Genomic DNA, 16,749 nt, shown 5'->3' with positions numbered 1-16,749 from the left:
CCTGGAAAACTGGGATTATTTTCTTTTTGTCTTTTTATCCTCTAGGCTTAGTACAGTGTCAGGCACACAGTAAAGGCTTAATAAATTCTTATTAATAAATATTTGATTACTAATAAATGTTCGTTGTGGAAATAATAGAAAAGTCTCTGAGGTCTAACAGTTATTCCTACTTTTGAACTAATGTTAGAAAGTTCTGCCTTACTATACTTAGCCAAAATCTACATCTTTCTGACTCCATTTACCACCTTTCCTCCTAGCTGCTAGGCAAAGCAAAACATAAAACCAAATGGCAGTCTATAGACTATAGACTATAGACAGGGGGCCCCGGAGTCAGGAGGATCTGAGTTCAAATATGATCTCAGACACTTACTAGTTGTGAGACTTCAGGCAAGTCACTTTGCCTCAGTTTCCTTATATGTAAAACAGGGATAATAGCAGCACTTACCTCTTTGTTTTCCCAATGCCCCGCACACTGTAGGTCCATAATGAATGTTCATTGACTGATTCCGGAGTCTACTTCTTTCATCTTTAAAATAATAGGTAGCATTTATGTACTTTAAGGTTTGCAAAGCACTTTATGTATTATCTCATCTCCCATGCCTGTAAGTTCTCTCTCCACCAAAATAGCTTCTAATTGGCCTGGCTTCTTTAAATCCCAATTAAAACCCTCCCTTCCCCACAACCCCTCTTAATTCCAGCCCTTTCCCTCCTTGATCATTCCTTATTAATCCTGGATAGAGCTTGTTTGTCTGCATTCTGTCTTCCCCATCAGATCGTGAGCTCCTTGACTTTTGCCTCATTTGGGGTCCCCAGGGATTAGCGCTGTGCCTGGCCCATAGTGTATTGGTCCTTCCTTGACATCAGAGAAATAATGACATGACTTGCACTTGACTTTGTTTTGAGTGAGGGAGGGCTGTGCAGGTCACCAGCCTCACTTCTCCTCCAGAGCTATCTGAATCCAGTGACCAGATAGTTATCAGGATGACTGGAGATGACCCAGGTGAGGCAATTGGGGTTAAGTGACTTGCCCAAGGTCACACAGCCAGTGAGTGTCAAGTGTCTGAGGTGAGATTTGAACTCAGGTCCTCCTGACTCTATCCACTGCACCACCGTTCATTGACTGATTTGATTGACACAAAACAACCCCGTGAGATAGACATGTTCGCTCTATTATTATTATAATTATTATTGATATTTCTACTCTTCCAGCCTCCAGAACGAATGACTTAAATAAGGCACGGAGTCCGTTGTATCCCGTAGCGGGAAGGACCCCGTCCTTAACCCGCCCGGGAACTCTCCAGGAGGGGGGAGGGGCTGAGCGGGAGGAGCCTCCAGCTGGGGGCGGGGCCCGCCAGGCGGGGCGTCACGTCACTCCGGAGTGGGCGGAGCCTGGCCGGGGGCGGGGCTCGTCCCACAGCCCCGGAGCCTCCTCCTCCGCCTGGGCCTCGGCCTCTACCTCTGCCGCCGCCGCCGCCTCCGCCACCCGCACAGGGATCCCGCCGCCCCGCCAGGTCCCCTCCCCGGCCCGGGGCCGGGGCCGCCGCCGCCGCTGCGGCCATGCTGAGCCGGCTAGGGGCGCTGCTGCAGGAGGCCGTGGGCGCGGTGAGCCGGGCCGGGGAGGCCGGGGAGGCCGAGCCGCGGGGCAGGCCTGGCCGGGGCCTAGGCCCGAGGAGGCGGGGGCGGGGCAGGGAGGAGCCTCCGGGCCAGGGGTCCCCGGGGAGCCCGCCCCCCGCCACGTTGGGGGAGGGGGAGGAAGGGGCTGCCCCGCCCTCGGGGGCTCCCCGATCCTACAGGCCCGTCCCCTCCCCGTCCCTTCCGCCTCGACCCCTCCCCTCCCGTCTTTTCCCCTGCTTCTTCCCCACCCCCTCCGCTGTGCCCTCAACTTATTTCATTCTCTCAAATCTCTTCTCCCCATCACTCCTAATCAGCCCCCCAGGTCTCCCCCTCCCCCTTTCTCTCCTTCCCCGTGCTTTACCCCGGCTCTCCCCTCCTTAGGCCCTTTTCCCCCATCTGTCTCCTTCCTAGTCTCTCTCTGCCCCCACTTCACCCCCTCCCCAAATCTCTTTTCTCCCCCACTTCTCCCCCTCCCTAAGGGTCTCTTCTCCCCCTCCCCAACTCTCTCCTCTCATGTATCCTTCCTTACTCTCCTCCCAGACTTCTCCCCAAGTCTCTTCCTAGTCTCTTCTTCCCCATCTATCCGTTCTCCAAGTCTTCTCCCCAACTCTCTCCTTCGCCATGCTTTCCCTCTTCATCTGCTCCCTACCTAAGTCTCCCTTCTCAGTTCCCTCCTTCCCCAGTCTCTCCTTCCTCATCCATCACCTCCCCAATTCTCACTCCTCCCGATTCGACCCCTCTTCCCCCTCCTTTTCCCCCAACTTTCGCCTCCCCAGCCCCTCTTTCCTCCATCAATCATCCTCTCCATGTTTCTTTCCTCCCCCTCTCTTTACCTCCTCAAGTCTCCTTTTCCCCTTCTCTAGCCTTTTCCCTCCATCTATCCTCTCCTACCATCTATCCCATTCCCAGATCCTCCCCCATCTCTTCCCACTCCTCTCTCTTCCCCATCTGTCTCCTTCAATTTTCTCTTCTTCCCCATCTGTTCCCTACTTAAGTCTCTCGTCTCCTAAACTCCTCTGCCAATTTTCTCTCCCCGTTTCTCTCCACTGTTCCTACAGATAACCTCCTTTACCATCTTTTCCCCCTCCCCTTGTTCCTCTTTTCCCATCCCACCCCAGTTTATCTCCTCTCCCTGGTCGGGAATCTTTCCCCCAGGTGATAATTCTTTTATAGAAGTGAAAAAAAAAAACCCTTCCTTCAAATTGATCAGTTTTTAAAATTTTTTTCCAAGGGGAACAGAATCTCAAAATCAGAAGGACCCTCAGAAACAATTTAGCCCCATTCATAACTGATCCAGAATCCTCTCTGCAGAATTCCTAACAAGTGGTCATCCCACTTCCAAGTTCTAGTGAGAGAAACCTAATACCTCCTGGAAGGCCTTGTGGAGCTTGGATTGTTAGAATGATTTTTTCCCTTATATTATCTAAACTTTCCTCTTTTCCACTTCTATGTCTGCTCCTAGTTCTGTACCCTGGGGCCAAGTCTTCATGTAGCAGCCCTTCAGATATTCAGAGTTACTCTATCTCCCCTGGGTCTTATTTCCTAACTTCACAACAACCAACCTGTACCCCTCTTTAAAAAAAAAATCCAGCAAAATAAGAAGTCGTCTGAAAAGTCCCTTCTTTTCCACCTTCCCACATCCAGCACAGAGCCTCACGTACAGTAGGCACTTCATAAATGGGAATTTAATTGAATATTACCCCCTGAATAATCTCACTCAAATAATCCCCCCAAAATTATCCTGACTCTACTTTAAAGCATCCATTTTTAACTTATCACAGCTAGCCTTAGAAATTTGGGGGATAGGAACTAGACTAGGAATGATATAGGGAAGTGATGAGAAAATTCCCTCTACCAAGAAGGCAAGATCAGCCAGCACCTTCTCTATAAGTCACTGGCAGAGAGCTGCTGAGAGCAGTGGTATTGAACTCAGAAACAACCACTAAATGTACTTAAGGATCCCTGTAGGTCTGGAGTCAGAAAGACCCAGATTCAAATCTGGTTTCAGATTCTAGTTGGTGTAACCCTGGGCAAGTCCATAGTACCCACCTCCCAGGGATAATAATTGTGAAGTGCTTAGCACAGGACCTGGCAGCTAGGAAGTACTATTTGAATGTTAGCTATAATAATAATTATGGTATCTTTATTTTGCTAAATAGTTCCCAAGTACATCTTAATCTAGTTTGGCAGCACTCAGGTGGGTGGGCAGCCCACCTGCTTTTTGATGCCTCTGGCTGAGAGCACCAAGAGGCTAAATGAGCTTTCTCAGGCTCACTCAGCCAGTATATATCAGAGGCAAGACTTAATCCAAGTCACCTTGTCTTTCCAAAGCTAGCTTTCTATTCATCATTCTACACTACTTCTCACTTTTGTGAGTTGAACTCCTATCTCTGGTTCTTAACTTTAATGGACCTTAGTGTCAATACATTGTCTGAGAGTCCCTGCCTTAATTAGACGGCTCAATGTTTTCCTGAATTTGGTCAACCCTAATATATTCCTGTCACCAAAACCCAATTACATTGGTCTGTATATCCTGCATGGAAGAAGTACAGAGAAGGATGCAAATTTTCATTTAATGACTGCATGTATTCATGTCAATCTGACGAGTTCAATCATAAGCTCAAATCTAATAAATCAGTTTATATTAAGGGATAGTGAATGAGTGATTTAGGCTCTCATTGATATCTCTGCCTTTTCCCATTTAACCAAAGAAATTCATTTCTAACATTGGAATGACAGGCATGGTTTGAAAGGAAAGGCATTTTTAGGTAGTATGCCCCCTCAAAAGTCACACCGTGGCATCAACAGCCTATAAGAAGGCTGGCCCTGTATAATGATACGTAGTGCTGGAAAGAACTCCTTCCTCTCATCCCATTTCCTGTCCAACTCTAAATCTGTGATCCTTTAGCCCTGGCCCTCCTTCCTCCCCTCCCCCAACCCAAGGTAGCAAGATCCCTGGACCTTTTCTTTCCCTAAGTTACTGTCACTTTTTAACTGGTTTTGTAACCTCAGGTCAATTGTTTCACTTTCTTATGCTAGTTACTTCTGTAAAACAGAATGTGGTTTAATTGCTATTTTGTAAAACAAGCATCTATAAACTGAGAGAAACTGGCCTTGCTCTCTAAGTTCCCTTCTAGCTGGAGAGCCCATGATCCTAGGGCTATCTTTTTAAAAAGCCAATGTGAGGAAACTTCATTGGGAAGTATACTAGGAAAATCATCCTAATAATAAACCCTCTTAAACTTCTCAAGGTCTGTTGGGTAACTGGTCAATTATCAGAATCGTTCCATTTGACTGAAGACCAGGAAGAGACTTTGGGAGTCTGAAGTTAAATATTGGGTTGGTAGGGACTTGGTCACAGAATACCTAATGTGATCGGGAAGCCCACCAAGAAATAGACTACATCCAGGAAACATATGGAACATTCTGAACAGTTGGAGACGCTTGAGGGGGAAAGGAATAAGTATTTATGTAGTGCCAAGCACTGGGCTAAGTTAAGTGCTTCACAAATATTATTCGATCCTCACAACAACCTGGGGAGGGGAGGGTAAGGTGCTATGATTCCCATTTTGCAGATGAGGAAACTGAAGCAGGCAGAGGTTAAAGTGACTTGTCCAGCATCCTGAGCTACTAAGTGTAGCTTGCTAAGTGAGGTCCGATTTGAATTCTGACCTTCCTGACTCCAGGTCCACCCTGGAGTTCTGTCTAACAACAAAATTTGGGAATTTGGAAGCCCCAAGATGCAATCTTCTATACCCGTGGCTCCCTCCCCCTCCGACTTCTGCAGAAGGGGAGAGGTGCTTTTTCATGGCTCTTCTATGGGGCCAGGCTTGTTCTTTGTAGTTTCGCAACATTCGTTGTTGATTGTTTAGTGGTGTTCTTTCCATTTAGCTGTACTCATTGTGGATGTTGTTTTCCTGGCTCTGCTTACTTCACTTTACATCAGTTCATATATGTCAGCAGTTTCAATAATGGTCTTGTTAGCACCCTAAAATCCCTGGTCACCTTAGCTGAGGACAGATCCCTGGGGGATATCTATGGTTGAGGGGGTGGGAAGAGGAAGAACCAGCAGAGGAACTGGTCAGGTTGGAAGAAAATCAGGATAGTATATAGTCATAGGAGTTAAGGGAGAGAGCTTCATGAAGGTAGATGATAGAGATGTGCATGATCTAATCCCCCACCACATGCCCATGCACACATGTATACTCTATATTTTCAGATGGGAAAAGCGAACCCCAGAGAGGGAAAGTTGTTTAGGTCACACAGAATAGCAAAGTGGAATTAAAATTTGGGCCTTCCAACTCAATATCTAGTGCTCATTCCAGTATTACACAGTCTTCTAGAAATAGTGCCAGGCAAAAGTTTCAGAAAGACATGTCTTTGTCTTCATGAAGACAAAGCAGGAAGTTGGTCAACACCAACTGTGGGGTCATGGAGCAGAATGTTCTGATCCAAATCTTAGAGACCCCCAAAAGATCTGGTATAGAGTTTTTTGTGGACACTGTCCATGCTGGCCGGTAAAAATAGGCATTGCTGAAGAGCTGGGGCATCCACTCTAAGTTGTACCTTTCTCACACTCACTTTCTGTCTTTCTAGCGAGAGCCCAGCATTGATTTGCTAGAAGCCTTTGTGGAGCACTGGAAAGGTATCACTCACTACTACATTGAAACCACAGGTGAGACCTAATTGTCCTGGCTTCCTCTCAGATCTGTCACAGGGGATGAGGTCACATCACTACCTGGATCAGAAATGGGGGGTCTGAAGAGAGCGTAAATAAATAGCCTACCCTGCTAGAATGCAAAGTGAGGGGAGAAGGCAGAAATTGGAACGGCATTTGGAATAGAAGGGCCTATCCTTTGGGCTCCCAGTGTCTCTCCATCTTTACTCAGTTGAGTAGATCATTCCATCTGGGAATAGCATTGGGCATGCTCTTCCCTCTTCAGTGAGCCAAGAAGATGAGTGTTTTACTTTCTTCCAGGCCCTGCAGGATCTAAAAAACATCCCAGATCCCCAAGAGGACATTTTCCAGCTGAGGACTGAGGGAAAACATCTCCTCCTTCCTTACTTGTTAAGAGAACTTATGACAGTAGGCCCCCAGTAGGCCAAGAATCAAACACTTTCACTGTCAGACATGGGCTGATCACTGAGTAATCTCAGACTGCATCCTGTGTGCTCACTTCCCAGGGTTTATATTAGGTCTGACTTAGGGATGGGGAGTTACATCAGTCTTTACTGGGTAGCAAACACTAGACCTGGAGTCAGGAAGACCTGAATTCAAATCCAATCTCAGATGCTTACTTGACTAGCTGACTAGATTATGCAACCATAAAGCCAAAAGAAATGCATAGTTAGGGACTGTTCTTTTGGAGAAGAGACAGAAAGGCAGAAATCAGCCTTTGGCAATACTGGCACCTAACATTTTGGATCCCATCATCTGCTCTAGCCCATGTTCATGAAGGTGTCTATTTCAGGAGAGGCTTGAGAATGGCAGACTGCGGGCACATGATCAGCCTTCTCCACATATTTGAAGAACCAGCATGTGAAAGAAGGATTAGACTTGTTCTGCTTGACTCCAGAGGGCAGAAGTAGGAGTGAAGAATGCATTGAGACTGATCTAGGCTGGAAGGAAGGGAAGACCAATGAGAAGTGCAGGAGTCTGCTTGGAGGTGGGGGTGGGGAGTGTCTCCCTCCACAGAGTGAGAGGTCCTCAACAGGAGGCAAAATGGTCTCCTGTCAAGCTGGTTGGAGCGCAGATTCCTGTTTAGGTACAGGTTGGATGATATAGCTTCTGAATTCCTGTCCAACATTGACTAGTTCTAGCCTGCCCCAGAGATTTAAGTGGTTTGTATTGGTCCTAGAATCACCCAGAGAATTCCTTTGACTGGCAGAATTCTAGAATATCCAGAGCAGTCCTCTCTGCCTCTCTAGAAATAGCATGGTGTATTGAAGAGGACATTGGTCTTGGAATCAAGAAGACCTGAATTCAAATTCTACCTCAGATACTTAATAGCTGTGTGACCTAACCTTTCTATGCATTATCTGAAAAACAAGACAGTTGGGCTCAATAGTCTCTAAGGTTCATTCTAGCTCTAAATCTATGATCCTTTGATCTACTGGGGGATCTCCCTAGAACCACGGGGAATCCTGTGTCTAAAGTAGGATTTGAACTCAGGTCTTCCTGACTTCAGGTCAGGTGCTCTAACCTCTGCTGCTCTGGCTGGCTTGGATCATAAACCCAAGGTTCTTCATGTCATCAGTCTTCATATTAAGCTGGAATGGTCACCCCAATGTGGGTGACTAGCACTCTGGACTCCATGTTCAGCAGAAAAGGTGACAGGCACTCTTAGATCAGCAGGAATGTATTAAATGCCACGTGTCAGGCACCCTGCTAAGTGCGGAGAATTCAAAGAAAGGCAAACGACCCCTGCCTTCAAGGATCTTAAATTCTAATGAGGGAGACAACATGTAAATAAATGGGTACATACAAGATACAGGAAGAGGAAGTGGAAGGGAACCTTAAAAGGGAGAGCTTGAACACACAGTTGGAGACCAAGTCAGTGACCTTGAATGAAGGAATCCCTAAGGTCAACTCAAAATCAACCCAGTCTTGCTCTTGTTCCCCAGAGGTGACCAGAGCAGATAGAGCAGGGAGGAATCAGAGCCCATGGAGATAGTGGATTTGGATTTTTCTCCCATACTAACATGCAGTTATGATTTTCTCATTATGGAAAGAATGACTAAACAGAACTCAAGAAACGATCATCCAATAGGCTTCTTAGATGTCTTCTGAGTCAGACTCTAAGATAAAAGGTGCCCCAAGCTGTCTGTTGTCCAAAGGCCAGTCCTGGACATCTCTAGCCACCCTGCCTCTTGAAGGCGGGAGAATAGTGATGCCACCATCATTTTGATGGGCAATTGTCTAAAGAGCACTTGGCCTTTGGAGCCCCAAGGGACCCAGTTTTTGTCTTATTGAAAGGGAGTCTCATCTGGGAACCCTCATTTCTTTTCGCTTGTTGTTGGGATTGGATTTGACTTCTGGATCTGACTCCACATTGTCTTGCATGGGCTGTCCCCCGTTCCCCTGTAACTTTTCTCTATTCTCCAAAGTATACTTTTTTCCTCCATTTTGGCAAGAGGATTCTAAATAAGAGCTCTTCCTGTATGTGCTTTAGATGAAAACACTCCAGCCAAGAAAACAGACATTCCCTGGAGGCTGAAACAGATGCTAGATATCCTAGTGTATGAAGAAAAGCAGCAGGCAGCAGCTGGAGAGGCAGGGCCCTGCCTCGAGTACCTGCTGCAACACAAGATCCTGGAAACCCTGTGCACCCTGGGGAAGGCTGAGGTAGGGCACAGTATACCCTGACCCCTAAAGGAGCTCCTAGCCCATGCAAACAGAGGAAGTCTCCGAGGACCACCTCAAGAGGAAAAGCAAATGCCATGCAAAGCCTGGCAGGAATCCAGGAATTAGAGTTCCTGGATTCTGTTCTCCTCTCCTGTCCTGTAATCCTAAATCACAGTCCCCTGAAGAGGCCTAACTGGGCTGACCATTTGCATAGACATGATGGAGGGGTGATCTGGGACCAGGAATTACGACTATGGCAATAATAACTCTTCCATATCCCCTAAGCCTACATTTCAGAGTCTGGTTTTACCCATTTCTTGACCAAAGCTCACACCAACATTTTCTCTCTAGGGGATCTGGAATCCCTACACCCACCCACCCACCCACCCCCTGCCATGCAATAAGGGAATTGTTCCCATTGATAGGATGGCAGTCTTCTCATCAATTTCTCTATTCACTGGCCCCTCAGTATCCCCCAGGTATGCGCCAGCAGGTGTTCCTGTTCTTCAGTAGAATCTTGGCCCAAGTACAACACCCTCTTCTACATTACCTCAACGTCCACCGCCCTGTGCAGGTATGGGGCCAGTGACTGGGGTGGGGAAGGGGATGGAAGGTGTAGCTGGATAAGCAAATGTAGCATACTGCCCCCTCCCTCCCTTTTCTTCCCCACCAGGACACCCTACCTTATAGCTACTGTCCCATGCTCTTCTCTGTTCCCAGAAACTCCTTCAGCTTGGTGGGACTGCTGCTGGATCTCCCACAGAAAAAGAGGAGGTACACTTCACCACAGTTCTTTGCACCAAGATCCAGCAGGATCCAGCCCTGCTAACCTACATTCTAGAGGTAGGCATTGGCCCTAAGAAAAGGAGGAGGGAGAGCCTGGGGCCCCCCTGGGGTTACACCTCCAAATCACCCAAGGCAGGCCCAGCTTGGAACCAAAGGCTCAGAGTTCTAAGGCCCATTAGGAAATTTCAGCTTTCTAGGTTCTAGACTAGTGGTTCCATCTCCTTCTGGGAGTGGAGAGCGAAGGAGAAGGTGCCCAAAGATGAGCGTCTAGAAGGTCATGCTAGCTGCTTTCTAGTCTATCTGGGGCTGATTTGAGTCCTGGCATAGAGTAAAGCTAAAAGGGACCTTAGAGGTATCTAGCCAACACCTCTCTCTCACCCCCATTTTACAAATGAGCAAACTGAAGTATAGAGGAAACTCTGTGTGACAAGTCCAAGTCACACAGGTAGTGTTGACACATTCTGCCTTTCCAAGGAGAGCCTGCAGGAATGCTATGACTGAGATTCATTAGGACTTCTTTGCAGGGCAAAAAAGTTGTGGGGAAGAAGGAGACATCTAGCCACCAGGACAAGAGCTCTTCCCTTGAAGAGTCCTCCCGCAGGGTCCCCAAAGTTGATGGGGAATCCTGCGGGGCCCAGGCCACTGGTACCTACTTGCCAGGAAGAACTGAAGAACCTGACAGTGGGCTTGGGGAGAACAATCTACTCACCTCCTTGATTGGGTTGTGCAAAAGCAAGGTGCTGGCCAAGGAGGGGGTAAAAGGAGGCTGGGTGGTGAGTGGGTAGCAGGGGCCAGGAAATGTGGGGAGGTGATTCTGGGGAGGGAATGGATGGGACAGGTGGAAGAGGAGGACCTTGGTTTCTCCAAGTGCTCCTCTCCCTGATATTCTCTGTCCCTATCCCCTAGAAGAGTCGGGTAGCCCTGAAGGCCCAGGAGAACCTGCTGCTCCTGGTAGGTGTTGCCCCCCAGGCAGCAGCCACCTACTTGGTACAAAGGAGCCCTTTGTGCTCTGCAGTGGCAGAACACCTTTGCCAGCTATATCGGGCCATGCCCAGCTTCCTTGACCCTGCTGACATCGCCACCCTAGAGGGCATCAGCTGGAGGTAGGCTTTTGGCTAGAAGCATCCTGCCACTGGCATCAGATGCGGGACATCTTCTTTCTGTGTGCCTCTTCTTGCCACCTTCAACCAGAGCTCATCAGATAACCTAAAGAGCAATCTCTCCCTCAGGGAAATTACCACCTCTGTTCTTTTGGCCTGGCTTAGAACCTTCAAGGAAAGACACTTAGAGGGGCCAGGAGACCCTCGGGGACAGCTCCCCGGAGCCCTCCCTCCCACCCAGACCCTCCCTTCTCTCCTCCCTGCAGGTTACCCAGCGCCCCCTCAGATGAGGCCTCCTTCCCAGGCAGAGAGGCGTTAGCCGCATTCTTGGGCTGGTTTGATTATTGTGACCACCTCATCACAGAGGCACATGAGGTATGGGAGAGCTGGTCTGGGTTCCCAGCCCTCAGCTCTCTGTCCCCTCTACCATGAAGCATCTTTGTAGGAACTGAATGGGTTGGGTATCTCTAATTGTCTCCATCAGTGGTCTGAAGAAACCAGCACACAGGTTGAGTCCCATCTTCCTCACTTTTTCTCATTTAATTAAATTTATATTTATCAAGTATCATCTCCTGGATGCTTGAATACTGTGGATGGGTACCTATTGCTGAACACTTGCTCCTTAATTCAGACGAGGTAAAAGATGTGTTCTTTTGCCCCTAGGTTGTTGCAGGTGCCCTGGCAAAGGCTGTGATTGAGAAACTGTTTGTTGCAACCCTGCAGCCCCAACTCTTGCATGTGTAAGTTGGGGTCATCATCCTCCAGGCATACACGAAGTGTAGGCTCAAACTTAGTGCCTCACCTTCCACCTTCCATCTCCCAGGATCACGGGTATCTCAGGCCAGTCATCTTCAATGAAAGCTACTGACATTTACCCACCAGATATACTGTGCTGAAACTGGACATCCTGAGCCAGTCTTTTCCCTTCATTTTGACTCTTCACACTTCATTAGGGATGGGGAAGGAGATAGTCAACAGGGAAGCTGCTGCTCTCACAGGCCTCTCCCATTCTAAGGTCATCTCCCTTCACAGAGCAGAGCAGAGAATCCTGACCTCCACAGCCCTACTGACAGCCTTGCTGCACCAGCTTTGCTCACCAGCCCTGCTACAGGAAGCTGTGGGTTTCTTCGTGGGCACAGACCAGCAGCCTGAAGCTCCTGAGGACAGCCCCCATTCTCTGTGCTCTCATCTCATTGGACACTGTGACCACCTCTCTGATGAGGTGAGGATGGGAGAGGACCTCCATTCCCTCTTCCCTCCTAGGTCCTGAGCCTTCTCTTTAGCTAGAAGACTGGCAGCTTTCTAGAACCAGGAAGCTCCCTAACATGTTTCATCTTTCCTTGGCTCTTTTCAGGTCCAGAACCTCCAAAATTTAATAGGTAACTAGCAACTTAGCATGCAAATATTTTTTGCATCTAAGTTAAATCTATCTAGGACTTTATAATTTGAAAAGCATTTTACATCTGTGAAGTAGACATGGCAGGTATCATTGACACCATTTTACCAGAGGAAACTAAGATATAGTCAATGGACTTGGCCAGGGTCACACAGCAAATTACCTTCAGATATCCTGACTCCCAGTTCAGGCTTCTTTATTGTTTCTTGTCCTCTCCCCCTATAACCATCTCACTTCTCAGAGTGCAAGCACAGAAGCCTAATCTTCGTGAGCATTGTAGCTGAACAGTCTCCATACCTGTAGACCCTGTCTGACTCCTCCTCCATACCCTCTCCTGTGTCTTCTGTACTTCCCAGATCAGCATAGCCACCCTGCGGCTCTTTGAGGAGCTGCTGCAAAAACCGAATGAGCAGATCATCCACATGCTGGTCCTCCGGAACCTGGAAGGCCGCATGTACGTGGCCCGGGGCTTGCCTGAGCCAGAAAACTATGAGGACAGTCTGTGAGTGAGGACATGGGACTCTGGGCAGGCAGGCCGTGGGAGGAAAGGAATAAAGGAAAAGGAGGAAGGGAGAAAAGGCAATGGGAAGGGAAGGGAAGAGACTGTCTGCAGCACACCCTCACTTTCACCCTTGGCCCTGCAGAGACCTAGAAGAAGACCCTTACTTCACAGATGGGTTCCCAAACTCTGGCTTTCAGCCTGCCTCCAGACTTCCAGCTCCCACCCCCCACCTGGATGGCAAAACGGCAGTGACAGAGATTGTCAACAGGTGAGGAGTCCAAGGCAGGAACTTGGTTTTCCTTGCTCTGGGCGGTGGTCCTTTCAGATGGGAAGGGCATAGAGAACTGATGTTCTATCACACAGGGATCCCAGCCTTTGGCCTCTCAACTGGCAATTAGGTGAGCAGACTGGGAGCCAGAAATGACTGGGGCCTCATCTTCTGTCTCTGGGCCATTGACCACCAGCTATGGGAGATCAAGTAGGGAGAGAGAAAAGATCCCAGAGGTCTAGGACCCAGACTCAGGTGAAATGTCCCTGCTTGAATTCCTTAACACCTGGCTGTCTCCTTACTGTATCTCTCAGTTTCCTCTGCCTAGTGCCAGAAGAAGCCAAGACTGCAGCCTTTCTAGAAGAGACTGGTTATGACACCTATGTCCATGATGCTTATGGGTTGGTGAGTTTTTCTTGCTGGTTCCTTGTCTCCCATCTTCATCCTTCCTGTTGTGGGGATCATTTTCTTGCTGTATCATCATTCACTCTCTAGACATGAGCTCCCGCCATTCAGCATACTTTCATTTCTAAAGACCTGAGAATCCAACTTCCTCTCTAAAGTATATGGGTATAGGAAAAATATCCCTGATTCCCAGTAGGCTCCATGTCTCAGACTGTACCTAAACCCAGTATTTCTGTCCTGTCTCAGTTCCAGGAATGCTGTTCCCGGGTTGCCTCCTGGGGTTGGCCTTTGGCTCCCACCCCACTGGATCCCCACGAGCCCGAGACTCCTTTCTTTGAGGGTCGCTTCCTCCAAGTGCTCTTCAATCGGATGGCACGGATCTTGGATCAGGTAGCAGGATAAGTATAATTCGGCCTGGGTAAGGCATTGAAGAAGCAGCATGAGGAAGTCACCCAGGATGAAGCCAGGCTTGTGCCAGACACAGTGGTGCCACAGCAGGATGACTGATTGTAGGGAGCAGGTTGCCTATCAGGGTCTTGGGTTCTAATACTATGTCCCTTCTTCCTGCCTTTCTCTCTTTCCAAACCCACATACTACGCTAACCTTCCCCAGCTGGGAAGCCCCATCATGCCTTTGCAGTTCCTGCCCCAACATACTCAGCCTTCAGCCCCAGGGAATCCATGTCACAAATATCATGTGCAGTTTGCCTCCCCCACATGTTAACATTGGCCAGGAGCTCTGCTTGAGGGGAAGATGGAGAATGCTCACTGGTCCCCTCATTAACATTGCCTACCATGTTCTCCACAGCCATACAGTCTGAATCTGCAAGTGACTTCCGTCCTGTCCCGCCTAGCCCTATTCCCTCACCCCCATATCCATGAATACCTCTTGGACCCCTACATCAGCCTGGCACCTGGTTGCAGGAGTCTCTTCTCTGTGCTTGTGAGGGTAAGGATACCAAAAAAACAAGAGGCAAGCTGAGATGGAAAGGGCAGTAAAGGGGATCCAGAGGAGGCTCACTGTCCACAACATGTTATCACGGGCAGTGAGGCACTGGTCAGAGTCGGGTGGACGAGGGATAGGCTCCTTCCTTTTCCTTCCCCATTCCCACGGTGACCCACAGCTGGCACCTCCTAAGGAAAGGCCATGAGAGGATCCCATTGCTGTACCCCTTCCCCCTCCCATCCCAGCCTTCTAGTCATTTCTTCGCCTTTATCTAGGTAATTGGAGACTTGATGCAGAGGATCCAGAGGGTGCCCCAGTTCTCAAGCAAGCTACTCCTGATTCGGAAACAGTTGACTGGGCAGGTCCCAGGAGAGCAGTAAGTACCTATTCAGGTGATGCTGATGCTTTGGGAAATGTCCTAGTAGGAGGCTGGAGTGGTGGCAGGGCAGGGGGAGGGGTGGGGGTGGCAGTGGAGGTGGGGGAGGCGGGGGGAGCGCTGCTGGGGAAGGGCTCTGCTGTTTGCCTCTGGCAGGTTTCTCTGCTATGCCCTGTAGGTATCAGGGAAGGTACACCAGGGGAACACCAGTCCCTGAGCAGCTGTGCCCTTTTGCTCTTTTTCTGTAGGATGGACCATCAAACCCTCCTGCAGGGGGTGGTAGTGCTCGAAGAGTTCTGCAAGGAGCTGGCTGCTATTGCCTTTGTTAAATTCCCCCCAAACAGTCCTCACTTGAACCTGCCCTCACCCCCACAGGGACATGTCTGAGCCAGAACCATGGGGGGGGGGGGGGGGGGAACGCCATGTCTACACCTTTGCCTCAAGGCAGCCTCTTCCCCTGGCATGCCTAGCACTGTTCTCCCTGGAGTGGGGGGAGGCCTGACTGCCTCCTCAGATCTCAGCAATGGCGCCTGCTTTTTCAAGGCCATTAGCACTCAACTCCTGGCTTGTAGACCATATCTTCCAAGGTGGGGCTCTTGAAGATTGCCAAGGAAGCTGGGAGAGGAGGCTACAGCTCTTCCTTAGACAAACATTGTTCAAAGAGAGAGAGAAGTGGAGCAGATGCCCAGTACCTACCAACCCTTTGATTTTTTTGTACCCACTACCTCCCTTCTTCCATTCTAATCATCCCTGTTAAGGGATGGGCAGAAGAGAGCAATTGGCTCTAAGGCTCTTCAGTCTTGGGAGGTGGAACCTATTTTCATACTAAGCATCAAAGAGCTGCTGAGACTTAGACCCCATCCGCCCACCCAAGCTTGACCCAAGGGGATGTGAGCAGTGAAGGGAGAGCTCAAGGAGGCCCCCTCTTCCTCCTCTGCCTCTCCTTTAGGCAGTTGCAAAATTCCCAACTGCAGCATGGCAAGCACCCAAGGTATGTTCCGCACCCAGGCGGGGGCAGCTGCTAATGAGAACCTTGATGTGAGTGCAGCCAGGGTGGGAAAGGGCCTGAGGAGAAGAGCAAAGAGCCAGCCTGTGGCTGGTTTCTCTGGCGCCCTCTGAACCCGTCTCGGCAGGTCCCTGACACCTGGGCTGAGGCACTAGGATCCAGGAAGGGCCATGCCCTTAGCAGCCCGCCCAAGTCCCTGGCTCCAAAAGAGCACTCCTCTTGGGAACATCAGGCCTCAGCAGAGTTCTGAATGAACAAGGCTAGTGTTCATTGGCCCACCTGCAGACCCGGCCGGGAAGGGGCTGGAGGAAAAGCAGCCAAAGCCTGTGGCCACTCCTGTGTTCTCTGCTGCTGGGGTTGCCACCCCGCTCACCCTGGATCTGTTTTGACCTGCAGTAGGTGGTGCTAGGCATTACCTCAGAGGACTACAGTTGTTGGCTTCCCTCCCAAGCAGGGAGCAGCAGCAGCCCAAAGCCCCTTTTTCCCTTTTCCTGGCTGCTTTTCTCTGCAGATTGGACTTAAACTGCCAAGGGGGTAACATGCAAGGGGAGGAAACCCACTGACCTCCCTAATCCCTCCATTCCCCACTGCAAGCTGGGAGGACTATCGACTGGCTACTGCTTCTCAGGGTGGGCATATGGAGGCTGATCTCAGCTGCTGGAGAGAACATGGGCTACCTTTATTTCAGCTTTGGGGACATAATGGGAGGTCCGAGAATTGAGCTCTCAACTTCTATGCACTTTGGCCTATGCATGGTGCCCCCCATGAGGCAGCACAGCAATAAAGCGGTGTGGTTGTACAAACATTATGGCTGTACAAACATTATGGCTCCATCCTTTTCAGTGCTTTGCAGCCCTCCAAGTACAAATCACAGAGAAAACTGCCTGCTTGCTATAGCCCTGAGACTGGCCACAAGGGCAGACAGCATCTCACCCTCTCCGGTGATAGCTTACCTCAGAGCTGGCCAAGCTCCTCCTCAGAAGGCACATTCTGTTCATTCATTTGC

At 49.4% G+C, this 16,749-nt stretch overlaps 1 protein-coding gene across 1 annotated transcript; it reads left to right on the top strand.

Annotated features, from left to right (window-relative positions):
• Nucleotides 1-1,437: 1,437 nt before the first annotated feature.
• FHIP2B (FHF complex subunit HOOK interacting protein 2B) lies at nt 1,438-16,548 on the top strand. The gene is made up of 17 exons (XM_072634910.1): nt 1,438-1,602; nt 6,211-6,289; nt 8,787-8,959; nt 9,429-9,533; nt 9,680-9,802; nt 10,270-10,482; nt 10,652-10,848; nt 11,112-11,220; nt 11,509-11,585; nt 11,878-12,067; nt 12,598-12,743; nt 12,886-13,011; nt 13,326-13,416; nt 13,663-13,806; nt 14,224-14,364; nt 14,637-14,737; nt 14,986-16,548. Exons 1-17 carry the CDS (start codon nt 1,558-1,560, stop codon nt 15,122-15,124), a joined length of 2,199 nt encoding a protein of 732 aa, XP_072491011.1. The 5' UTR covers nt 1,438-1,557; the 3' UTR covers nt 15,125-16,548.
• The last annotated feature ends 201 nt before the right edge of the window (nt 16,549-16,749 follow it).

This window comes from Notamacropus eugenii, chromosome 1 (genome assembly GCF_028372415.1).
Source record: "Notamacropus eugenii isolate mMacEug1 chromosome 1, mMacEug1.pri_v2, whole genome shotgun sequence".
Lineage (NCBI taxonomy): Eukaryota > Metazoa > Chordata > Mammalia > Diprotodontia > Macropodidae > Notamacropus > Notamacropus eugenii.
Note: the sequence above shows the minus strand (reverse complement) of the source record. Positions and strands in the feature narration are given on the sequence as shown.